The 27,296-nt window shown below is 42.8% G+C and overlaps 1 protein-coding gene across 1 annotated transcript in view; it reads left to right on the top strand.

Annotated features, from left to right (window-relative positions):
* The window catches only part of Fbxl17 (F-box and leucine rich repeat protein 17), a 432,158-nt gene extending 405,898 nt beyond the window's left edge, over positions 1–26,260 (top strand). The window contains exons 8-9 of the mRNA XM_021149392.1: positions 8,041–8,183; positions 25,324–26,260. Coding sequence (XP_021005051.1) covers positions 8,041–8,183; positions 25,324–25,464 — 284 coding nt within the window. The 3' untranslated portion in view covers positions 25,465–26,260. The remainder of the gene's footprint in view (positions 1–8,040; positions 8,184–25,323) is intronic.
* The last annotated feature ends 1,036 nt before the right edge of the window (positions 26,261–27,296 follow it).

The raw sequence follows: 27,296 nt of genomic DNA, 5'->3' as shown, positions 1-27,296 counted from the left end.
TTTTTATTACTGATTTTGATAATTTGGATACTGTCTCTGTGCTCTCTGGTTAGTATGGCTAAGGGTTTATCTATCTTGTTGATTTTTTTTTTTTTCAAAGAACCAGCTCCTGATTTTGTTGATTCTTTGTATAGATGGCTTCCAGCCCAGCTGGAGAAGTGGAAGTAAAAAGTAGGGACTTGAAGGATTCTGCCGTGTTGTTTCTTGTGTGCGACTTTCTGCATTTGCTTTATAGCTATGAAAAATAATTTCTTTTAAGTTTATCTCCAGAGATTCAGTGTTCCTAAATGAAGTTATTGTCCAAACTCAGTGCCTCAAAGTGCTTATAACCTACTTAGAGGAAGATAAGTTCAGTACTATACGATTGTAATGTGCAGAAAACCTATTACATCCTGTGCTTGAAAATAAATGGAAGGATGGATAGATAGATACATAGATACATAGATATGTAAGTTACAAAATACAAATATATATTTATATTAATATGTTATATTTATTATATGTATATATGGTTGGGTAGATAGATAGATAGATAGATAGATAGATAGATAGATAGATAGATAGATTCTCTTTACAAAAGCAGAATGAGGAACTCTTGTCATAGAATGCAATCAGTGTCTGCTAAACTCCATGTAATAAGACTATAACATTGCATAAAGTACACAAGACATAAGGACATTAGAAAGTGCTGTGTCATAAGCAAGTAGCTGCCATGTAAGAAGCCACATTGTTTTAACATGGTAGAACACGGGGACTATTTAGATCTGCCAACGTGAGGGCTTTGTTTGTAGTTGTCTGACTTTGCCAGAGTTGTAGGTCAGTCCATCTAGTGGATCTCAGCCCTCAGCTGCACACCAGCATCCAAGGAGCTGTTACAACTTCTAAACCGGACCCTCCGGGGATGGCACTTGGGCATCTGTGCTTTGAGTAGGAGCCTGTGATTCTCCTGAGCAGCCAGGACGAACTCTAGTCCCTGTGTGTGGGAGACAGTTCTCAAGGGCCATCAACACAACAACAAATGTCTCTGAAAGTGTCATTTCTTTGTCTTTGTAGCCTCTGTGACTTCTACAGAGACAAGCCGTTTTTCATATTTATCTCTTTGTAAGCGTGCCAAGAAATTTCTTTACAAATGGCTTTTATCCAAGTGTGATATGAAAGAAGTTAATCCTGCTGCTCAGTCTTAACCCTTAGCCTCCGAGCACCAGGACATTTCTGATTGTAACGCAAGCACCCAGCGCCATGGTGGGAGGTGGAGCTAGGAAGGACAGGGCAGCGTCCGAGGGCACTTGTTAATGTGCTTGCATCACTCAGTATCCTCCCGAGAGCGAAGATGTATTTTTAGTCCTAACATGTATATTTCAGAGCTTTCACTGGGGAAACAACACACCAGTGTCTCTTAGACAGTTTTAGTTCAAGGCTTAGTTCATTAATTTGTGTCCATTTGCTCATTTGTCCATGCTTTATTATTTTGAAGCAATATTAATTTCATAAAAACTCTTAGAAAAAATAGTAGGAATCTCATACACTATTCACCCAGATACCCCTAATGTTGACAACAGATATAACTGTAATAAAATTAGCAGATTTTATTACATTTAATGAAAATCAGCATTGAAACGATAATTAAGCGGTACGTCTTGCCAAAATCTTACTGGGATTTCTAATGATTTATTTATTTTATGTGCTTCAGTGTTTTCCCTGCATGTATATCTGTGTGAAAGTGCTCGAGTTGCAGACAGTTATGATCAGCCATGTGGGTGCTGGGAATTGAACCCAGGTCCTCTGCAAGAGCAGCCAGCATTCTTAATTGCTGAGTCTCTACCCTCCAGTCTTACTGATTTTTAAAGCTAATCTCCACGTCTGCCCCAGGGCCCAGTTTCATAGTCTGCGTTGTATTTAGTTGTCATATAATCTTTAGTCTCCTGGTTTGGGGCCAGGTGCTCATTTTTGTTGTTGGTTTGAAGTTCTGTTTCTCCTGCCCTGACCCTTTCTGATAAGTAACTGTGGACTAATATGTAAAATGTTTCTCATTTTGAGTTTATATGATGTGATGCTCACTTTTGCTGTTGATAGGATTATTATTACTAATTATTATTATTACTACTGTGTGATGTGGGGATGGTGTATGCATATCACAGCACACATGCAGATGTCAGAGGACAGTTTTGTGGAGTTGATCCTTTTCCGTTATCTTTTCATGACTTCCAGGAAGCAAACTCAGATCACCACATTACAGCACAAGCACCCTTCCTTGCTGGGCCTTCTCACCAGTCTACAGTGGGATGTTTTCTTATGATGAGACAGAGCTTATTCCTTTTTTCTTATGTTGTGTGTACTTAACCTTGATCATTGCTTAAGGCGTGTCTTCTGGATCTACCCATTACAAAATTAGTTTTCCCTCTACAAACGAGGGCTGCCTTTGCCACTACTCCAGTATTTTGTTCCTTTTTACAGTGTAACTAAGTCATTTGTACATCTCTTGGCGTATCATGCCTATGACATTGCTCTATAGTCTTTGCCTAATTATGCTTCTTTCTCTCTCTCATTCCATCTACATTACTTACATGCAATTCTTCTGTAGGAATGGGCCGCTCATCTATGCCCTTTTATTTGTTTGTTTATATCTGTATGGATCTATAGATATATTTTGTATAGATCTAACATGACTGTATTTGTTTTTTTGTGGTCACCTTGTTCCAGCATTGACCACTGGCATTCTCCCTATAAGAAATCCTTTCTCCCATCCAAGTACTAACCAGGCCCGACCCTGCTTAGCTTCCGAGATCAGATGAGATTGGGCGCGTTCAGGGTGGTATGGCCATAGACAAGAAATCCTTTCTCTAGCAAGCCCTGATTCCTCTTTCTGGTAAATGGTACTTTGACACTGAAGGCCCACAGTAGTAACTGCTCCTAATCCCTCTCAACAGGAACTGCCAGGGGTATGTGCATGTTTACTAAGCCATGCATATTCACCCATGTTGATTATCTATTCTGAGAACTTGTATCCATTCTAATAACTCAGATCCCACTTCAGTACAAGGAGGCTCCTTATAAAAGTCTCCTGACTGTCCTTATTTGTTTAGCAGTGAAAAAAAACTGCCTGCCATAATTGCCCCCCCCCCACCTCACGCAAGTACTAGTTACTTGATTGCTAGCTCAGTCTTAATGTCCAGTCAAAATGTTGTTTCCAAAGCAAATTATTTCTTAACTCCCATCCCGCTTACTGGAGCTGTGTGACTGACCTGGGTCATGCGGTTCATTTTCAGTACTATCGCATTCGTTTGTGATCATGTTCGTCCTTGAGTTCTCCATGTTGACTTTTGTTTTGGAAATGATGTAAAGTGCCACAATAATTGAGGAAATCAAAGCTTCAAAAACAGGTGTTCTAAGCAGTGGCCTTCTTGCCTCAGACCCTACCTATCCCTCAGATTCACCTTTCCTCTTCTGTTCTACCAGCCCTGACCGCATTTGCACAGATAAACAAGTTTGTGCATATTTTATTTCCTATATTATATTTAATATGTGGAAGGACACAATGCTTTACTTTTCTCTTTTCCACTTTAGCATCAGGAAGCCAGCATATCTTAGTCTCTCCTCATGTTTTCCTTTTCTTCAGTATCAGTCACAGTGGGAATGGCTTAGTCACTGACCTTCCTGTGTGTGAGCATGTACGCTCTTTCCTGCTTTTCACTTACAAGCAATGCTCCAAGAAATAAACTCACATCCTTTTCTATGCCCACTCTCTACTGTATTTTCAAAGTAGAACCCTAGAAGTGGAATTTCTTGGTCAAAATTAATGCATATATACTTAAGTCATCCACTCAGTCTGTCTGCTGCCTATACGTCTCTGGAAATGGCTCTCAGGAGGTTCATGGTTAGTCTTGATCAGCATAAAAATTACTGAGCAACTCTTATTATTGTGTTGGGTTTTTTTTTTTTAGAACATTTAGTTGCATTTAGCACATTAAAAAGTGTATTGAAATTGCCTTGGAATTAGGAGGTAGTGTTGCTTATTTTTTCAAGACTTGGTAAATACTGGAGCAGTATGTCAGCAGCCTCTGATGTAGGTAGCAATCACATATTTACATTTACAAGCCTACGAGCACAGGTGCAATTTACAGATCATGATCTCCAGTAGAGAGTGGGCAGTTCAAGGGCTTCAGTAATGACACGTGCTAGAGCACCTAGGTAACTCTCATTCACCCAGAGCCTTTCTTTGTCTGACCTCTTGAAGTTCTTTCATTTTGTGGCACTAGGGATAGAACCTAAAGCCTCATCCTCACCAGGTGGGTACATCACCACTGAGGTATATCCTTAGCCTTTTCAGCTCTGAGATAGACTCTCCCAAAGTTGTCCAGGCTAGCTTTGAACCAGCCATGTGGCCAGGCTAATGTGAGCTTATGATGCTCCTGTCCCAGCCTCTTAAGTAGTTTGTATCTTAGACCCACAGCACCAGGCTCAGGCCAGGCCTTTTCACTTTGTATCAACTGCTCACTAGTATGGTTTGCAGAAACACCAAACCAACTATGACATTTATGTAGCAAAAAGTCCCTTACGTGTATTATCTCATTTGAACCTGTGAAGTAGGTGAGACATCCAGTCAATATCCCTATTATCTGGATGAAGAAGCTGTGTCTCAAACAAGTTAAATATCACCCTGAGGTCAGGCATCTACTAAATGGAGTGGCTAGAGCTGAACCCGAAGTTCTATTATATTACAGTTTCACAGCTAGCTCATGAGCAACAAATGAAGAAGGTGCCAGAGGCACCATATATTTCAAGAGAGAAAAATTATTTTATATATGTTTTATAATCAAAAGTTCCCATTAAGTCAATGCTATCAACACAAACTAAATACTTGGCCATCCATAAGCTATAATATTTAGGTCTTGAGTTAGCAGCAGAGAGAACAGGTGTAGTCACTGTCCTGCCCAGAGGAAGCTGAACACATCATGGCCCAGGCTGATGTTGCTCCGCCCCTTTGTTAGAGCCAATCTTTGTGAAATACTTAGCCCCCATTCTTTTCCCATGGAGTGTTTACTGTTCTGCAAGGCTACAGAGATATTAAGGAGAATTTCATCAAGAATATCCTAAGGCCAGCCTTTACCGCAACCACACATGCACCTAGACGACATTATTTCCTACGGCTGTCAATCTCCAGTTCAGAATTAAATTTACCTCCATGTTAGTTTTGTAACTGTGTCTGCTAGACTGTAGCTTCCTGGAACTGAGGACTCTGCTCTGTGTGCTGGGTCTGCCCCAGCATCAGGGCATCAAGGGATGTGTCTTCAGTGACTCTTTCTATGTCCTTGAGTTTATTCATACTTGAGCCATGTAGAAGGACCTGCATGCCCTGTCACATCTCATCTCTACCTCTTGATAGGCTGCTTCCCCATCTGTCCAACTTGCTACTGAGCCTTTGTTTCTTCAGAGAACTCGCGGCTGTCCTTCAGGACTTGGCTTCTTTGTCATCCTCCCACAAGTGGGCGGGGGCAGTGGTCTCTTGCATACTTACAGCATGTCTAAGAACTCACACTCTTCCAGGCATGGGCTGAGTACTAGGCATACTGCAGTTAACTTAATGGGAGAGGTAGGCCATTAAGTGAGTAAATGCTATATACCCAGGAGAAACAAATGACTGGCTGATGAACTCTGAGCATGTGGCCTCTCATTAAGGCCCAGGCAGTGAGAAGGATATGGGAATGGAATGGGATGGAGAAAGAACATGCTCTTGTGACCATTTACTGAGCTGTTCTTTCCCCTGAATCCCCCTTACTTCCAGTCTGCCAGCCATGAGCTCCATGAATGTCTGTATCTCTAGCACCTAGGCTCAGGATGTCACACCACAGTTCTACCGCGGGGATGCTGCCTGTCAGTGATGCCTTGCACTATGGTTCTGGTGTGCATATCTGATTAGTACACAGGACTGGGTACCAACCCCCATCTTAAAATCCTGTTTCCACCTTTACTGTTTTGCAACCACGTGGACGTTATTTAATCTCTCTGTGACTTGATTTCCCAATCTGTAAGGAGCTCATGAAGGCTAAATCAGACCCTTAACCAGAATGCTTTAGTCCAGGGCCTGACTGGAGGAAGGTAGTCTTTGGCTCTTGGTAGAAAGTGCTTTAGCACTCGTGAGGTTCACAGAAGAAATGGGCTGTGCGGGAGGGAATATGAAGCTGAAGCCTGGCTTCAGGAGACAGGGAGGCCAGAACTAAAACTGCTTGCTGCAGTTTACCTGCAAGCATCACCTTTGTTGTGAGAGAGAGAGCGCAAAGGAAGACTCCAGACACCAGTCACTCTAGAACCAGGTCTGCTACTCCCATAGACTCGTTGGCTCATTGGCTACAGCCTGGAAAAGCATCTCATGTCATTTATTTACCTTTTCCCAAATAGTCCAGGACCTTTGTGTTAGCCTTAAGGCTCAGTAACATAGCTGTTCACAATCTGCTGACCTGGGGCCTCCCTGTGACGTGTGCATTTTCATCTTCTAAGGCCCACATAAGAACATTTCAGACTGGAAGGGATCTCCTGTATGCACCTCCTGCTTCCTTTATCATAGCAGGTCTTGATAATATTCTTAACCCCTGAAAACAATGCCAATACCAGATTGAATAACAGTCTTCTCAAGTCAGAGACACCAGTGGGACTAACCTAGGATCCTGTGTCTATCCCCTACTACTGTTACATGCTTGCAATCCAATTTGAAGGTGTTGCATGAACACTGGAGGTAAGAGGAACTTAAGAAAACTTCTCTGTGGTATTTTAATTGAAAACAGGGATAGTAATCGTTGTTTTACAAACATTAAGTATCTGGCTTCCTGTGAATACTTTGTTACAGGAACCCGTGGATATGAGGACAATAGTTTTTAAAAAAAATTACAGAGGTGGTTATCAGAGATTGCGCCAAGTGGTGTTTCCTGAGTTGTATTTATATACATGAGAAAGTCATTCTGCCTTCCTAAATGAAGCTAGCACAGTTTAAAAAAAATACCCCCTACCTTTATGGTTGGGGGGTGGGGAACATGTCATGAGAACAAGGGACAAGGGCAAAGCACTCTCTCTCCTTTTTAATGTGTGGTAGCATTGTTAAGGTTTTCATCACAGGTCAGTGCTTCGCAACATTATTCGTGCTGCAGGTATTAAAAGCCATTTCTTATGCCTCATAAACGTTAGAGCCACACTCACCTATCAAACCACCGAAGTCCCCAAAGAACAGCCCTGTTTGCTGGTTGGTGGCTCCTGCAGGGTTTTGGAGCTTTGAAGGGATGACTAAAGTACCTCTCAGATTATAGCCTAAGCATCCGCATAAGTATTGGCACAGTGAAAAGGAATCAAGAGCACCAGAGATAATGTTGTGATTTTCAGATGGCAAGCTCATTTTATATATTAATAGAAGGAAGATTTCTGATATGGCAAGGAAATTTACCATAACAAATACATTCCCATTACTGCTCTTTGGCCTGGCACCAATTAAGTTCAACTATATGTATAATGCACCTCTTAATTCCCAACAGCCCCAAGAAGAACTAATAGGAAAAGTATTATATGCTCTTACATTTTACAGGTCACATACAGATGGAAAAAATTATACTGATGTATAAAGAAATTTGCATGCACTATAACACACCTCAAAATGGTGTTTATGTGGCATTCTTTTCTTTTAAGAATTATTAGAGTTACCTTGAATAACATTTAGCTAGCACTTGGGCTTTTACAGCACCCCATCTATAATTCACTTGTATCTATTCCTCCTGCAGATCTCAATGCTTGAAAGTATATGTAACCTTGACGTGAATAAACTGATGAGAGACTGTGTCCAATGAAAGGGAAATTAGGGAATGATTATTCACTGCACACAAGGGTTTGTCATAGGGCAAAGCCTTCTTAAAGCATTTCCAATTTAATTTAGTTTATGAAACATTCATTTGCACACAGCATTTTAGGAACCAGTTTCGTCAGGAAATGGGCTCAGTGATCAGCTAGAGGTCCCTTACCCCGCTAATGCCGACGCTCTCTTTCTCTCCATTCCTCCTGCAGCACTGATAGCCATTGGGCGATACAGCGTGACCATAGAGACTGTGGACGTCGGATGGTGTAAAGAAATCACGGATCAAGGAGCCACCCTGATTGCACAGAGCAGCAAGTCTCTGAGATACTTGGGCCTGATGAGATGTGACAAAGTAAGATAGACCTGTTTGTTTTCTGCATCTAGTTGTTGTAGCAAATAGCTCAGCACCACATCCTCTTCCTACACTCACACTGTAAGCCATGCATACCCATGCACACCATTAGCCATGCATTTCCCCATGGTCTCCTAAAGTAATCCGGAATTATTTTTGTATTTCTCATTAATAATTGGCGTTTGTACTTAAGGGAAAAAAGACAGTCTTATAGTGTCCTAGTAGAATGTAGCCTCTTGTTCCTACATCCACGAGCAGAGATTAAAAGACTGCATGCAAACGGCTATATGTAGGGTCTGACAAGAGAGTTCTAGATTTTAAATTTGCTGCAAGAGTAAAGTATCAGTTTGGCCTTTCATGCACATTGACTTTGTTTCTCTACCTTCATCTCTTCTGGCCATTGTAGGCAATAGGAAGCCATGTATCCCCCTGCACATCAAACTCTCTCCTATCACATGTGGAATGGTCCCAGAGGCCTAGCCACTGGGTCCATGGAGCAGCTGGCTTGGATTTAGCGTGAGTGTAGGATTGGTACTGTAGTGAAGGATGAACATTTGAAGACTGAAGAGGAAAATAGAGACCATCTATACAGACCCTGGGAAGATGCTTTCTCCTTTGCAAGTTCCACAATTTCCCTATAACAAATCAAAGAGTGAGTTCTTTATTTGCATTGCAAAAGGTGAGAAAATGGGGGTTGAGAACTCTCAGACATCTGCAGACAGCCGCTCATCCAACGCCTCTGGACTGTGATTCCATTTCTTGCACAGTTGCCAAGGCTGCCTTTAGCCAGGGTGTATCTCAAGGTGTACACTAAAAAAAAATGCTCTCATCTTATTCCAGTTTACCTGTCTGTGCCACCTCTGCAGACACAGTTATGGACAAATCTATCAGAAGGGTTGGTACTAGAAAACTGTGCTGCTCACAGGACATGCATTTTCTAAATGGACACAGATCTGGGGCAAAATGACAGTGGCCTCAAATCCTCTAGTGCTTTGTCATTTTTGACGATAGATCAAATTGTTGTTTCCAATATTTAAAAATTTCAACTGTTCTAGACCTTTGCCAGTTATGTTTTAGAAACTGTATTGTATGTTTTTAGCCTGATGCAGAAAGCTGCTTGTTCTGTATCTTAGCAACAACACAGAGACCCAGGGGAGCAAGTCTCCCTCAACACTCATCATCGCTGGCTAAGAGAATGCTGTTGCTAACCTTGTCAACTTTAAAGGTAAAGGGTCTGCAATAGGCAGAGTATTCTAGAAACACAAAACAGCAACCGTCAAGCTCCTCGGTGTCCGCCAGAAAGCCAGGCTACATGTGTTGCCTCAACCCGGGCTCCAAGTGAAGAAATGTAGAATCACTATCTCTAGCCCACCTCTCTGTACTTTTTTCACTGAAGATCAGCTTCACCTTCAGATATAAATTACAGCCATTTATGTTCTTGTTTGTTAGATTAGATGACCAGTCCACACATTGTTGCTGATCAGCAAAAGATTTTTAAGTTAAAGAATTTTGGACTTAATAAAAGAGGCACAAATTACTACAAAATGAGATAAAGAGTCTGTTGATATCCCTAAGGTTTGTAGCCTACACCATGCTGAGTTTCTGAATCCTTTCTCAAACCAGCAAACTGCTCTGAGAGTATTGCCCCTGACACAGTGCCGTCTGCAGTTCAGCTCAGCCCAAAGGCGCTCAGCCTTGCTGTCTGGTTTCCCAAGAGTCAAGTCAGCTCAGAGCCAAACTTGGGGTGGGGATAGGGGATCCATGAGAACAGAAGACATTTCCAAGCCACACACAAAGTGCAAGCGAAGTCTTGAACAGAAAGTTGGATAGAAAATCCAAACTAAAGTAGCTGTTCAGATTTCACATTTGACTCATGCCATCCATCTTTAAATTCTACTCAAGACGTGGCAAGAGACTTGCACATCGAAGAAAAGAAGTTCGTATTAGGAGCATGTCCTCTGGGGCCAGAGTTTGGGTTCAAATCTGGGTTTGCACACTTAATAGTTGTGGAGTTCCAAACAAAGATTCTTGCCATGTTTGTAAAATGAGGATTTTCCTAGTACCCATCTCATAGACTTGTGAGCATTTAAATGAATTAATGTAAACAAAGTGCTTAGGATAATGTCAGCCATTATCATATATATAATATCCTGAATTATTATTCTTTTCAGTGTTATAGGAATTTGTTTTATACTGTGATATTTAAATTTCCAAATGCAATACACACACACAGACATATACACACACACCATATTTTGGAAGCAAATTTTTTTCAATTCAAGGAAAAAAGTAGATTCACACTACAAAAGATACTTTTGTAGTTTTTTTTGTCATCTAAACTTAAATATTCTATAGAAAGATATCAATAATCACACTTTTACACGTTTCAAATAATAAAAAAGTGTCCCCATAGAATACAGTATATCTGAATACAGTTAGTAACTCATCTGCTCAGCACAGAAAGAGGAAAGTTTAAATATGAGGTTGCTGACATGGGGGGTGGGTATAAAGAGAAACTAGCAAGAAGAAATGACTGCAGTGAGGAATGGGACCCAGAAACAGGAAAACCAGGACCAAGGCATGGAGACCTGAATGTGTCCCAGACTTGGTCACCACGCTACTGAAGCTTTAAACAGCCAAACTGATCCCTGCAGCCCAGCCAGACCCAATAGCCACTGACCAAGTAAGTTCCGCAATTAGGGATCCCGTACCATCTGGAGCCGGCCAAGGGCCAGGAGGCTTTATCATCTATACAGTTAGCCCCCTAGTCAAGAATGTGCTCAGCGGGATCCCAGAGCTGGGGAGAGAGTGGTTGTGAGTTTGTATGTCTCTCCAGTCACGTTCTGGGGTTCTCTGGACCTTAGAGTCTGTGACGTCAGCTGGACATGGGAGTGATTTCCTTTAATCCCAGAACTGGGGAGCCAGCAGCAGAAGCAGAGAGCCTGAGTTCCAGGGCGTCCAGGGCTGCCTAGTGAGACTGATTGAGGGAAAGAAAGGGGTTGGTAAAATCCAGTCATGTTTTCTTTCACATCGAAGTTTCATCTGGGCTGCTTATTTAATTTGGAGGCTATATTTTACCAGACTGGTGGGTTCCCCCTCACTTGAGCTTCTAAGAGCTTACAAGAACATTAACAAACTGATGTTGATTTGTTGTAGAAAAAGCTTAGTATCTCTGTCTGTCCTCCCTGCTACCCGCAGATGAGAAACATTAAACAGTCCTTGCAGCTGAGAAAGCATGTGCTTGTATTATCAATGTCTAAGTACATTTGCAGTGAATTTGTTTGGCTGCAGCACTGCTGAGTCCTAGGGAGTAGTTCTCCAGCCTCCCGCCAACTGTAACCTTCCCCCACGAGGTTGTAAAGTTAGGTGGTGCATTAGGAAGTCTGTTAGAGCAGCTCTTCTGATGGCTGGATGGATAAGCATGTTAAAAGGTTTTGAAGCTGACGCCACATAATCTCCTAAACTTTAATGCATTGTAAAAACCAGGAGGAGAGAACACTGTGTGAGACCGCTTTGATGAATTGGGGTGAGTTCATATTCTTAGAGACTGTTCAAAGGCTTGCTTGACCTTGGGAATTAGAGCTGACCTGAAATCACCTATCAGTTTGACTCACGTTTATTTAGTGATTTCGTTAATGATATGTAAGTGATCAATGGGACTATAATAAAAAGCAATGTGTTTACTCGAGCTTCTACAACTATAAACAGTCAGTGGTGATTTTGGTCTTAGAAATTGTTTTCACGACTTCAGTAACTTCTAGACTATGAATCTGTTTCTTATGATATTTTCCTCATTTGGACAGAGAACAAAACTGAAAGGGGTAAAAAAAAAAAATGCCTGGGAAAGCTGTCAGGAAAATGGAAATGCTGTGCTGAAGGTTAATGAAAAAGGTTCGGGGGAACGAGGTTGATGAGAAGCGGGGTGCAGCATGGAATGGCATTGGCTGGAAAAGGAGACCTTGCCAGAGGCAGCCTGGCTGGTTTGGGAAACCTCTGTAGTTTGTGCTAATACCAAAGTTTGGAGACACAGGCCTGAATTATGAGCAGTGAATAACATCATAAACGTAGCAATTCTCAAATGCCAAACCCTTGTGAGAAGCAGTTGGATGGAGAGATGCTGGAGCTTTTAAAAGCTCCCTTTCACGTTCCTTCTTTCTTTTTTTTTAACTTCATGCAGAACTAATTTTACACACTGTTCATTTGATTTGAAAATGCCAGCGTCTGGGGTATCATTAAAGAGCGTTATTGAGGGAGCCACTCTTGGCAGAGCTTCTGCTTAAAATGCCTAGTTCTTATGTTCCTGCCGAGTTATAAACTAGGAGAAAATGTACCCCAGTTTATACTTGAGGCCACTCGGCCTGTCTTCTCCCCTCCCCGCGTCAAGCAGGTAGCTGCCTTCTGTTGCCTCCTTCTCCTTGGGCAGTAGAGGTGTCTGGAAGGCTCTGCCAGCCCTGTTACTCAAGGAATAGATATAAATAGGTTGTGAAAAGTCCATACCAATGTCCTATGACCAAAGCCTCCTGGAATTTCTTTGATTTCTAGTTGACATAAATTAGAATTACACAGGCGTGAAGAGTCCACCCAGAAAAGATCAGAGAGACTGCTGGGGGGTGGGGAGCCGCCTTTGTGGGATCCCATTGATTACCCAGCTGCCTTCAGGCCAGGGGCCCAGTGGAAGCTGACTATTATTGGTCCACAGCATGAAAGTAATCAAATTAATTCATTTCTTATAAAAAAATTTTCTTCCCAAGACCTTTGTTTTCATGTGTCACTGTTCCTGAAATTCTTAGAAGAGTAAAATTATTTTAGTAAATGTGGATGGCTATAATGTATTCTCTAGAATGCAAGAAAGTCTGGTTCTCGCGAGGAATCCCTTGTTTTAATGGCAAAGAGATGGCTAATACGGAAAACAAGCGATGGAAACCACTCAGCCAGAAGTCTGCTTTACAGCCTCAAGATGGCCAGGGCCAAGTTCCGTGTGCCCAATTTAATGTAAAAATATTCAGTAAAATTTGACCACTGAACTGCTTTTCTCAGAAAGTAATTATGGTAAGAGAAAGCCTCAACAACCAAAATATTTCTGTGGGGGGAAAAAAAACCTGGGGTTTTAGTCACTTGTTTAAGAATTGTGAGCAGGAAAAGCCTGTGGGGAAAATAACAGACGGCTGTGTGACTAACACACAGAACTAACTGGAAAAATAATTTGTGGGGCACTGTGTCCAGGACTGTTTTGGTAGCAATTCAGCCATGTAACAAAGTGAGTACCTGCGGGCTCCTCTTCTGCCCACGTATGCACAGCTGTTTTCAGACTGCCCTTAGCCAAAATTTAAAAATTTAAATTAATGCCCCGTTGAAGGAAATACATTGAAAAAAAAAATTGCCTTCTGTTCTGTGAAGGCAGGAGTGGCCTGACTGACCTGAATTATATAGCCTCTGTCTTGAGAGACCTTTCACTACCCAGCCAGTGCACAGCCTTGTGTGCCCAAAGTAGGGGCAGTTCCAGGTAGCAGGAAGCATGGGGGCTGTGAGCTCTGAGCTCCTGCCTTTGCTTGAAGCATCAGCATCCTCTTCTTGTTTGCTGATGAGACAGTTCCGCAGGTCATTTTCAAATAGGAGCACTTTAAAGCACATTTGACAGCCCTCTCTTGATCATCCCTGGTAATCGAACAGGGAGAAGCCCCACCAGCTGAAATTCCGAGGTTACCTCTCAGTGTCATCTCCGTTTCCTCCCATCCTATGAACCTCCAACGCCAAACGTACCTGACTCTCCTGTCCCACTGGTATGGAGCTTCTTGGGACAGGTAGATTTGGTAAACACCATGCCACAATGCCAGCTTTTGACTTGTGCCAATGTGCCACCTCTGGGGCCTTTCAGAACTTAATCTCAAGCCTCGGAGTCATATGACAGTGATCTGAAACACAATATTAACAACATGTGCCCAGAGGGTCATTACCACAGTAAGGGAAACCGAGCCCACAGTCAGGTTTGCTCTAAGCACTCAATCCAGGTTGGCTTCTGTTCCCATTATTGCTCTTATGTGTGCATACCTACTTTGGAATCTTTTACCTGACACATTCACCACCTGCCCTAGCACGGTCATAATTTTTAGCTCTGAATATAAGATGCTAAGATCTTAAAACAAAACAAAACCAAAAAGAAAAACAACAAAAACAGCCTCCCGAGACATATGCAACAATATTTGAAAATAATAGAATTTGTTTTCAGTCATCAGGACTTTTATTTCAGTAAAAGGGCACAGAGGAAGGTAAAATCTAAAGGTCACAACACCACCTTGGTTTTGTACGTGTTTGGCTTTGTTGTGAGCAGGGTAGAGACTGGCTGATCAAAAGCCAGTTGGGAGCTAGAGCAAGGCTAGGGTTTGCTTCCTGGGAAAGACTGGCATCTGGTGGGAACTTGTCAGGCGTGCTGCAAGGAGCTGCTTGTACCTTGCTCACCTCTGTTAGGGAACTGACGTGTCACGAAAATCTCAGCTTATTTTCTACAAGATGTGAAGAAGAGAGTCTACAGCTCCCCCAAATATGTTAGGGTCAATAGATAGCTGTGTTGAGTTTGCCTGAAGGCACCCCAGAGTGTTATTGCTTCGAGGTCAATATTCACCTTGGAGCTTCGATTTGGCTTCAGTAATAATATGAAAGGATTAGGCTCTAGGACTATGATTTTTATATTTACTCGTAGAAAGGGTAAATGGCAGTTCACTAACACATACCCAGGCACAGACAGGCCTGGCTTCCGTGGTCTGTGAGACTGAGGGCTCCCTGCAGTTGGAAAGGAAATAAGCCAGCCCACTAGAATGTCTAGCACTCCGGTGAGCTGCCTGCTCCTACCCTGCTGGAACCCCTGAGATTCTCGTTTCTGCTGTTCATACAGTTTTAAGAGAGCATGTTCCTTCTCCTTCTAATTTTATCATACGTGTTACTCATTTGTTCAACAAATGTCTGTTGAATGAGTTCCAGGACAGCCAAGGCTATACAGAGAAAAAAAAAAAAAAGAAAAGAAAAGAAAGATGCACTCTTAGGTCTAATACCTGTTTCCTGTAGCTGGGGAATTCTGGGATAGCTGAAAGCCAGACACTCAGAGCTCAGGCACCTGCCATGTGATTGCCCTTGAACCCTTGATAGTCCATCCCCTGAGTGTTCTGGTTTCTCTTCAGTTCTGCTTCTGAAAATCACAAACAACTTCTTTTTAGATGTCATGGTTTTAATCTACACAATAGCCTTTCCACAGGTGTCCTGAGCCTCTGTATATGAGACAGCGTACTGAAAACTGAGAGGCAGATTCACTGGAAACCATTAGCATGAAAGAAAATTTTTATGGGGTAGTTTCCCCCTCGATTATGTTTTCAACCTAACTTTAGGATGTGTTCCATAAATACATTGCGCTCACCACTGCAGCCACAGTAGTTATCGTTGTAGGGCTTACAGTTTCCAAGTGGCTGTTACTTTGCTGAGGCGTTGGGAACACCACAGATGACTCATGGGTGACTAGCTCTCCCAGTGTCCTGCAGACATGTTCTGGTTTCCATGTGTACCACATGTATAGACTCACACCTCTGAGCAGCAGGTCAAGTCCATGATCACGCCTAAAAGACTGGACCCAAAGTTTGCACCCAGCTTGAAGCAGCCTTCATGGTGGGAGATTGCGTGCTGATACTGGGAATGAAAATGTCACTAACTTCTTCTCTGACAGTCAGGTTATTGGGCTCCCTGTCACACTCATCTCTAATTAGAGGTTTCAGGTTAGCGAGCCCCAATTCTCACTTAACACTGCTGGCGTTTCTGTGATCCCCATCTCCCGGGTTCTTCACTGCTTTCTCACTGTGCTAATTCAAGTGAATAGAAGCAGGTGCTAGTGTTAACAGGCAGCCTGCATCTCACGAAAGAGACAGCATGAAGCCAGGCCTGTTGTGATATTGACGGAGCATAGCACTTCCAATCATTGCCGAGTCTAAAATGGAATGACTGCATTTGGCAAAGTTGACTGGATTTCCAAGGCTGCTCCGTCCGGCTCATTGCAGTCTCCGTCTCTGTTTCCTTCTATGCTTCAGGACTGTTAGATGAGTGAGTGTGTGTGTGTGTTGCAACTCAGGTCTATATTAGTGTTCTTTCTCCCTCTCTCTCTCTTCATCCTGCCCCCTTGTCCTCCCACACCCTCCCTCCATTCCCTCTCCACATCCCCCTCTCTCCTGCACACACAGTTTACAATCTTAAGATATAAAGAACCCAAGTTTTGTCTGTGTCTCCATTTGTCTCAGGCCACAAATATACTGCCTCACGTGTGCTCCATAATCACCTGACCCTGTGACGAGCAGGTGGCCTTGAAGATGCCAATGAGATAGACAGCTTCTCTTATTTCTGATGGCTTCTCAAACACCCTGCACTGTTCCTTGAGGAAGCACTGAGTTCATAGGAGAAAGCACTAAATCCCTATGAGAACTGGATTTCCAGGCTCTTTGTTTCCTTACTTCCCATTAGCGTCTGGGAAAGTCTTTGAAGCCCAGTGAGAGACCTGAGGTCAGGCCTGGAAAGAGGAAATCAACGCATGTTTAACACATTCAAAGAACAAGCCTTTTGTTTGGTGCAGTGATGAATATCTGAGAAAGATGGCTCTAGCCTGCAGGAGCAGGCTCCTCTCTCTGGCTCCCATAGTCAGGACAGCAGGGAGGGCATCACTGGAAGGAGTTGGTACCTGTTGCTTTTATTTCTTGCCTTCAGGTGCCAGTGACAGGGATCAGCTGTGCCCTCTCAACCCATGCCATGCATCTGACTCTCCTGAGAGCTTCCAAATATTGATCCCTCACAAAGCCTGAGACAGTTGCCTGGGAGATGGCCTGGGCACCAGAGTTCTAAAGGGATTTCCCGCTTTCCCCGAGAAGCAGTTGGGATGGCAACCACTGTGTTCTTGTCTGTTCCTGACGGCAGATGCAGTTGAACATATCCCACGTCAGGAAGCATGCATTATATGTTTGTTATATATGCATCACTGTGGGGCTCTTGGCAGAAGCCTTAGACAAAATAAGAAAGAGAAAGCTGTTTATCTAACAGAGTAGGGAATGGGGCTAGAAGACTCGCCCCACCGCTTAACAAAAGACATACAATACAAACGGTATTGAGTTCCTGGTTTCCTGCTCTGTCCATGGGGACAGCAAACTGTGGCTTGTCAGTGAAATGACAACACGAAGAATCCTGCTGCAAACAAAGGGAAATAGATTCATTAAGACCTGTGTGGTTCTACAGGCAACTAATGTATGTTGTTAGCTATGGCAGATCCTAGGAACATCAGCCCATCAGCTGGCATTTCAGTCTTGCCACGGTGGATCGCTTGCCTAGCTGCCTGGCGTGTCCTGGTTCTACTGCTAACACGGGGAGGGGGGTGAAGCATCTCGTTGTCCTACTTAAATCTCACCTGTACTCCGGTGACCCATCACATCACATGAAGGAATTCTGAGTGGCACTTAACCTCCCATAACTATTCACCACTTTCAATATGTGTCCATCTTGGAGCCAGTGAGAACCGTCCACAAGAACACTCGGGTGAGTGTGAGAGACTTTTGCTGGCACCCAGTGAACATTGTGGATATGGAGTATACTCTCCCAGAGATACAGAATGCTGAAGCAGACTCCAGGGTCTGTTGCCCCAGAGACAACACTTTGCCTCTGGGCAGCCTGGAGTTAGCCCCTAGGGCAGTTAGCATTGAGTGACGTTGCCCAGGGACTCTGTGAAAAGTGACAGACCAACATCGGGATAGTCGTCCTGAGTTAGGACTCAAGGCCTGAGCATGCTGGTGTGCAGCACTGCACAGAGGGACCTCCTCAGAGCAGAGCTGTTTGCAACAAGAGACACACTACAATTTACAAAGCAGAAAATTGGCTGTTCTATTATAATAACTCTTGGGCTGGCTTCCTCTCTTATCTGCACAACTTGTACACACTTTAACTGCATGTGACGCATTGCCTGACTCCTTGCTTTTGAAAGTCCATGCAAACATCCTTCTTTGGAGAGGCACTTCCCAACCAGAGTTCCTGCTGTGGACTCCCTTCTGTGACAACCTGAATTTCTCTAGAAAATTCCTCTCAACTTTTTCTGTTGCTGCAGTAACTACCAGTCTTCCCTGCTGTGCTATACGTTCCAAGAGGGCAGGGGCCACATCCCATATCAATCTTGATGATCATTCTCTCATGTCCCATGAGAAAATATTTCCCTGCAAAGAAGATGGGAAAGAACGTCATGCCTGTTCGGGTGTGACCCAAGTTGCCTTTGTCAGAAGGAAACTTGTAAGAGCCCCAGGCTTTACCCTGTCTTGATCACACTTCATTGTGTCTTGAAACTGAGGCTTCACAATAGTCTTTGCAGGTATAGGGCTTTACTACTGTGAAGAGACATCATGACCCAGACAACTCTTAGAAAGAATAACACTTGATAGATTCAGAGGTTCAGTCTGTTATCATCAAGGGGAGAGCATGGCAGAATCGAGGCAGGCATGATGCAGGAGGAGCTGAGAGTTCTACATCTTGTTCTAAAGGCAAACAGAAAGCTGGCATCATCTTCAGGTAGCTAGGAGGAAGCTCTCAAAGCCTACCCTCAAAGACCCACTTCCTCTGACAAGGCCACACCTCCTAATAGTTCCATTCCCTGAGCCAACATTCAAACCACCACAGTAGGCCGGTGGTACCCCGTGTCATTTGTCTTCTCACAGAGTAGCCCTGTAGAAGAGATTGTCAAGTACCAGGAAATGTATTTATGCCCTGCCTGGAACCTTTGTTTTTAATGTGAAGAAATGAATGCTAGAAAGCCTTTTACTGGGCAGACCAGTAGTAGCTAAGCCCCAGTCTGACAGTTCCTGCTGAACACGATGTTACAAAGTTGTCAGGGCACTATGTATTGGCATCCTGAGTTCAAATCCTGTCTCCCATTACTAGCTGACTCAGTCTATGAGCTACAAGTTCCCGTCATGCCACACATCTGTGTCATGACATGTTAGCATTCATACAACTGGGAAAGTAGTCATTTTTCACTGTATTACTCTGCTCCAGTCCTTCCCGTGCTAACTGAAACAAGGCTATACTTGTGGTTTACCTTATTCCTCTTAGGGTGAAAAATGAAGACAAATTTTCAAATACTTTTTTCCAAAGTAAACTGTAAAGAGCTTACTTATGCGCTCTCCTATCATATGGACTCTGATCTGCAGTAAGCACATGGGACAGTTTTGATTTGGTAACTTCCACCAGCCTGGGACTATGCTGTCTGCTACATGTTTCCAGTTCTGCAGGTACCACACAATGACAAGGGAACCAACCAGAAAGAAAGAGGGGAGGAAGAAAGAGAGAAAGAAAAAAGAAAAGAGCAACTCTATTCCATTTACCCCACAGAGGGGTGAAGCCATTTCAATTGTGAAACATCCCCATCCCCCAGAAGGAAAAGGAGGAGGAGAAGGAGAAGGAGAAGGTACCAATAGCATTGCCTGGAGTCAGGAGACATAGGCACAGTCCCATCCCTCCAAAAGGAGAAGGTACCAGTAGCATTGCTGTGACTCAGGAGACCTAGGCACAGTCCACTCTACCACCAAATACCTTTGACACAGAAGAGCCCTTAAATGTCTTGAAATGTTCGGACTTTCCATCAGGCCTTCTTGAGTCCACCACCCTAAGTAGGTGTATTAGTCAGGGTTTCTATTCCTGCACAAACATCAAGGCCAAGAAGCACTTGGGGAGGAAGGGGTTTATTCAGCTTACTATTCCACATTGCTGTTGATCACCAAAGGAAGTCAGGACTGGAACTCAAGCAGGTCAGGGAGCAGGAGCTGATGCAGAGGCCATGGAGGGATGTTCCTTACTGGCTGGCTTCCCCTGGCTTGCTCAGCCTGCTCTCTTATAGAACCAAGACTACCAGCCCAGAGATGGTCCCACCCACAAGGGGCCTTTCCTCCTTGATCACTAATTGAGAAAAATGCCTTACAGCTGGATCTCATGGAGGCATTTCCTCAACTGAAGCTCCTTTCTCTGTGATAACTCCAGCTGTGTCAAGTTGACACAAAACTAGCCGGTACAGTAGGGTAATAAGGCTCTAAAACCTCCTGACTCGGGTTTATGAAGTTGTAGGAACGTGCTTATATCCAAGATTATTAACCTGTCTCTCCATGTAGTGTGTATAACCAATGTTGAAGGAGGCAGCTATCATTCAACCCAATGACAAGATAGACGTTTCAGAGGGCCGCCTGACAGCCATGTATCCAGCAACACTTCTCTATCACCACATGCGTGCACAGTCACTAAGCTCCCAAGAGAGCATTTCTACAAAGAGGTAACTGACAAGATTGGATAGAAACAACAGTAGCCAAGGATCGGGATGAGCGGGAACATAAAATTGTTAAAAGGACTTCGGGACTGAGATGGGGTGAAGGCTTTAGATACTGCCCATTGTGAGTGACAGGCAGGCAACAGAGTTAACACACTGCTGACTGCTCCCCTTGCATTTATTCAGAACAGCTTCTCTGAGTAACTCCTGTATTCACTGAGCCAGCAAATGCGCACTGAGTGTGTACTACATAGTAGGCCTGTGTCACAGGCTGCAGATCTGGCAGCCTAGTAAAGCAAAGCACTACCATCTCATACAACAGACAGCGCCTGTGGGACGGAAAACACAAGTAGCCCTTGTTGTCTAGAAGCTTGAGTCTAGGTATAAAGTAGTGTGCTGTTGTTGGTATCTCAAACTGGACCAGTGCTTTCTATGTCAGAGAGAAACAATGATCTCCCCAAGGATGAGGGCTTGAGTGCAAGTCACCAGCATCCAGGGAGACACACCTCTGCAACCCCAGCACGGAGGGATGGAGACACGTGGGTACCAGGGGCTCACCGGCCAGCCAGCTAGCCAACAGGGCAAGCTTCCTGTTCAGTGAGAAACCTTGTCTCCAGGACGTTGTATTTTTGAACAGTTGAGTGGTTTTTGGAACAGCTGAATTCTAGGCTAGGTTCTTATGGATCAGGAGCTTGCTGGTGATGGTGTCGGGGAGGACCTGGTAAGAAGGGAAGGTGACAGAGGAGTGGTGGAGCTCTGAGCTTCTCTCCTCACCCCTCCGGAGCAGCAGCAACGGCGGCAGCAGCAACATACCGAAACTATGGTATGATTTACCTTAATTAGCATAGCAAATTGCCTCACATTTTCAAAAAGTGCTAATAGATGTTAACTCAAAATAGATTAAAATACCAGACAAATTGTACTACCTTAAAAAGAGTTATAATAATTTTGAAAATGTAAATCATGGCTATGCTGTCTTTAGAGAGAACGATAAAATCTGATCTTCCATGTGTACTCTCTAACAGCCTAGGGCATGTGCTTTTCCCCTTTAATCATAGTAATTTCTTCAAATAACATTTCTGGGGTTTCTGTATGGATGATGCCTCATTTCCCAAATCCATGTGAAGTAGACTGGTTACCATTGATAGTGTTCAAAAACAGAAAAAGGAAATTGAATTTTAAAGAAACACGTCATGGGGGATTATCTTTAAAACACCTTTATTTCCCCATTTATATTACATGCATTTTATAAGTTAGAAAATGTGCTTTCACAAATGACAAAATTTCTGCAGGCATGTGTTTGTCTGCATAAGACTGAGAAATGATTTGGTCTCTCCTGGTATGTTACACCAGGCTCCTCCATGGCACCAGAGCACTTTTAAAATCTGTACAAAAAGAAGAAGGAGAAGGAGAAGGGAGAAGGAAGGAGAAGGGAGAAGGAAGGAGAAAGGAGAAGGAAGAAGAAGGAGGAGGAGCAGCAGGAGGAGGAAGCATCATGTGTACTTCTGAGGAGCCAGTGAACATAACAGGATATAAAATGTACCATTAGCACCGCCAGGAGACATTATAAGTAAACACTAGAACCTTCCCTGTTGTGAGCACACACCTGTCACGTTTCCCCTATATAACATTTCCCCAGTAAATGTCTAGAGTGGGATATTTCCATGTTCTCCTCTGCTTTGTTTTCCAAAGTTTACAGTGCACAGTTATCAAAAGTATTGCTTAGAAGGCATGTGTCCTCACTGCGGACCACGGTTACCATTTCATATGTAGCTGCTCAGAGCCAGCTTGTTACTCACTCTTACCCATATCCTGGGAAAGCCAGAGAATTCCCATGGCATCTAGTCTTAAACACAGGTGTACCTTACCTTATGCAAAATAAATAAATTGAATTCTGTTAAGTCAAAGGAAGTGTATTAGGGGAGCTGATGAAATAAATTAACCCTTATGAAAGGCTTTGCTAATGTGAAAATTATTACCCAATTTATAGACTTCATAAATCCATGTCTTCATGTATTGAGTTTCCTTAAGGTGAATTATACATCTCTTTCTGGAAAAGTTATCACACTGGTATTTTTTTTTTCTTTTTAAAAATTGATTCTCCAAAACAAATTGCCTGTCAGCCCTGTGCACAAAACCTTGTCCTTGCCTGCCTGTGGATTAGAAAAGGAGCCTGAATGTCTGTGCTCGGTGTGAGTGTGCTCTGCCCCGTGCCTCTTGTCCGTTTGTAGTTCGTAGTTCCTTCCTGCTAAGCAGCCTGGACTGCGTGGACTAGCTCCGATTTCCCCAGTGTGCTCTCTGACTGCGTAGCTTCCACTGTCTTGTAGACAAAGAAGCCTGCATCCGTCCCAGTGTCGGGGGAACACAGTCCCCTGACAGCGGAGATCTTAATCCTTGCAGAACAGGCCTTCTCCAACACTAACTGTTCTCAGTCCTGTTCATCATGTGAGAGCTTCATTACCCTCAGCATATACATAAATGAAATAGGTCTACAAATCAGATAGTTACTGATTAGAGATCATAGAAAAAATAATTTTATCATTTGTTTATTTATGATGTATTGAGATAGTTTCTCTGTGTAGCCTTGACTGTCTTGGAACTCACTCTTGTAGACCAGGCTGGCCTCAAACTTATAGAAGTTCATTTTAAAACAATATTTTGGTATACAAATAATTTTAACATTTTTAAAAGATGAAAGGAAGTTTGTACCCTGCGGAGGTGTGTGAACCTGTTACAGAGAGAGTTAAGTCTTAGCTGAGGATTTGCTCCTGCAGGCCATAGAGTGTCTTCAGTACTTTTCAGAATTGACAGATACTTGGATTTTATAATTGTCTATGCTATAAATACAAATGTCTAGACAGAAACTCAAATCTGTAGTTCAAAATGGCAGAAGTATTTCCAGAGCCATTTCTGAAATTACTGGAGATTCTGTCCTAATCCCACACCAAAATTCATTCATGACTTTTTTTTTTTTTTTTATGAAATTCAAGTCAGCAGCCCAGGCAACAGTTCTTAAAAATCACTCTAACATAAGACAATTAAAATATATACTAATTTGACACTTACATACCAAGAGATGGTGGTAGAAACTAGGGAAAAGTTTTGTTTTCTATAACTCAACCATTATATATCTATAAGAGCAGTGGTGCAGTGCAAGCGTGTCCTGGAAAGCACTTCTGGCTGTGACTGTTTTCCCATGAGCACTGTAATGAGCACTGCTATGAAGATTAACTTCTGACATCTCTAGAAGCATAGCGATGCGGGTTAGCACTGTGAGGATAGCTGTAGCTTGTACATCATTAGTTGACCCTGGCATTCAGGAACTCTCCAGTGAGTACCTGTCCCAATGACCAGAGCTGCCATTTAGGGGCTCATTGTGTCAGTCATAGTGCTAGGCATAAGATCACATCCGAGCCTTACAGCCTCAAGTCTATAATGTAAGTCCCTTTGTCTTGTTTCCATAGCTGAGGAGTCCAACCCTAGATTTAAAAGAAAGAGGAGGTGGGTAGAGGAAGGAAAGATTGGAACAAACACATCATAACTAGAGATACTTCTTGACAGCTGGACATGGCAGTTCACAGCTGTAATCCAGGTCTGGGAAGATCTTAGTATCATGTGCTCAGTGTCAGCCTGGTTATTTATCAAGACCTTGTCCTAAACCTTAAATGTCACCAGTACAATGTGACCATGGCAATTCTCAGTATTGAACAAAAATGAAAGACAACCTAACTTTCAAATCACATAATTAGAAAAGTGCAGAAACCCAAACTTGATGATCATTAGATTTATCAGCAGGCTTTCAGCACAAACAGCCAGGCATTCTGACTTGATTGGCTTGCTTTTGTTTTTTTAGGGTTTTTTTTTTTAAAGGTGGTACTGTTGGTTTTCAATAATGAACATTAAGAGGGATGCTCAAAAATGTCTACCACAAATACCTTCGTTCAGCCTTAACTCAGTATAGCTTACACAGTACAAATAAAATATTGATGTATTCAAAAATGCCCAAGTGTTCAATAAAGATTTTAAGTAAAGCTACCTATAAGTTGTGGTTCTTAGGTTAATCATTTATTTATCTAAAGGATGAAGGAAGCTGTCTATCTCTGTGATATGAACGGCAATCAGCTTAAAAATAATTGACAAATTAATCCCTTCACAGCACAGCAATTGTAAAGGTGTTAGTTTTAATTAGGCCTGTCTGATTGCCTTGTCTAATCGGGAATCAAGGTGGACTCTTTGATGGCTAAGGTCTGCTGGGGCCATCCCTGACCTGCCAGCCATGTATGCTTTAATTATTGATTCCTTGAATTTCAGCCCTTCTCACACAGGGCCTGAGGTTTGCAATGTCTTAACATTTAAAGGGAAGAAAAATAAACATTTTCCTTTGCACTTCTATCTAGAATCCTGTGTATCTCCACCCCCACCCCCACCCCAATGTACAGTGTCCAGCCATGGGTGAAGAAGTCAGAGATACAGGAGAATGCTCCTACTGCGTCCTTCCTCCCATGTTCTGTGTTCTTAATGGGCATTACTGCGATCTTGGTAAATCCCAGTCATTTAGTCATTTATGTTTAGCAGGTACATTTGATTTCATGACATCATGTTTAATTAAAAATCCATACGGGCAGTGCAGTTCTGGAGTATCAGAGAAGTCAGATCAGAGGAAAAATGCATGCGCTCAGCAAATCCTTGGTCATGTTGCTAAGTGGAAAGGAAAGGGGAGAGCTGTTGTTCCATGTCATGTCACATGCCCCCACAGCACCCCTGTGAGCACAGGCTGCATGACATTGGTGGCCCCTGTGTCTGATGATGACTCTTTTCTGCTCACAGGTCAATGAATTGACAGTGGAGCAGCTGGTGCAGCAGTACCCTCACATCACCTTCAGCACCGTTCTGCAGGACTGCAAGAGGACCTTGGAGAGAGCCTACCAGATGGGCTGGACCCCCAATATGTCTGCTGCCACCTCCTAACTCTCTTCCTATGCCCAGGTCTACTCAGGCCGGTTCAGCAGAATGGAGAAATGGGGGGCTACAACAGGGGGTCTTTTGGAAAGGTTTTAACCGTCACCTGTCAGTGCGTGTACCCGAGTGTTCCATTTGTGTCTTGTTTGCATTCTGCATAGCATAAGCACACTGTTACTTACCCCGACGTGAGCTGGCTTGTTTTCCCTAAAACAGAAGATTATGAAAACCACGACCTTTTTGTTTTTTGTTTTGTTTTCCAATTCAAACGTTTATTTCTCTAAAAAAGACTGTGGAATCTCAAGTCAGAAAACTGGGTGTATAGTTTTGAGCTTTTAAGTTCTGACACATCTCGGAAATGCTCATAGAAAGGCTCTGTTCGGTGATAGGTAGGCTACTTGTACGCTTCTGAGAAGACCAAAACAGAAGTGATGTTGCTCTAACTAGAAGCCTGGAGACTAGAACCCCTCAAAATGGAGTACACAGCTAAAGTTCCACTCTCTTGTACTGTCATACACACATGCTAGGTCAGGTTCTCGCTTGGTAAATTCTTTCCTGCCAGGGGAACCTTCCTGGGTCATGAAGAGAGCATGCCTTCCACTGTGGCTATGCCTATCATACTGTGCCCAGTGGTGGACAACCTGCTGTCTTATAGGTAACTTAGGAAGTAGACTGAATAAAGCCTTTTGTAAATTTGTATATGGAGGCAACAGTCTGATGTCCCCTGGCCAGCTCACTAAAGTTAATTATTCATTATTCTGTAAATGCATTCTATTAAGTAATAAATATTTTAGTTGGTTTTGCATTAACACTGTGTTTGCTTTTACTGTGTGGACAGTTACTGGTCAAGATGCATTTTAGTGACATTTGGGGCTAATCTTGGCATTATCCACATTGAAGCCACGAATGTAATTAATGGTGTGCAGTTATTTTAAAAATTTTACAGATCATTTCATTATTTTGGTAATTATGAAAATATATTCTGAGGTGGGATCGTTATTGATAGAAGATTAATGAATGAGATGTATGTAGACAATCTTCCTATTGTATTTTTTCCTTTGCTTTGGGATTGAGAACAGGTTTTTTGAATATATGCATGTTATAATTTTGAATAGTTCTTACACTACTGCAAAGATCTACTGTTAGCTAATGTATGAGCTAAGGAGAGAATTTAGAAAATCTGTTCATTAAGATTCTGTTAACACTTGCCAGAAATACGTATTTTAGTTTAATTAAATATTACCAGCTTTTACTTCTGTCAGTACCTATCAGGAAATGAGTGTAAGTTTTGATATCACACATGTCTACAGTCAATCCGTTGCAGGGACTCGGGCTCTGATGACCTCTCCTAGGTCTGGATTTATAAGCAGGCAGCAGGGAGCCTTTTTAAGCTAAAGAGTGATTATCTTTCGTAGTAGGAGAAGCAAAACCTTGACTTTTGAACTTGCTATTTATTCTCCCTGTATGTGGTCTTTGGTCTTTAACAATTATAATGAGGTTTGAGTTTGTTTCCTATAAATCCCAGCACTGCGGCAGCAATGCTAGCTGTAGGAGGCGGAAGCTGCCTTCCATTTGCACACCATGCACATATGTGTGACAACTCCTTCTCTGTAGAGAAGGTTTGTTTCCCTCCAGTTTGTCAACATGCTTCTGATGTGGCAGTTTATTGTTTTAATCCCAATCAGTTAAAAAACAAAAAGTACCTTTTTCATAACCAAATTGGAGATTTCATGCGACATATGCATTTTTACATCATTACCATAGGAACCAAAGTCTAGCCCCACGGAAGTTATTTCCTCTTCCATTTTAATTGAGTCATGAACATGTACCAAAACCAGCTG

This window comes from Mus caroli, chromosome 17 (genome assembly GCF_900094665.2).
Source record: "Mus caroli chromosome 17, CAROLI_EIJ_v1.1, whole genome shotgun sequence".
Classification (NCBI taxonomy): Eukaryota; Metazoa; Chordata; class Mammalia; order Rodentia; family Muridae; genus Mus; species Mus caroli.
This window is presented reverse-complemented; position numbering and strand designations above follow the sequence as displayed.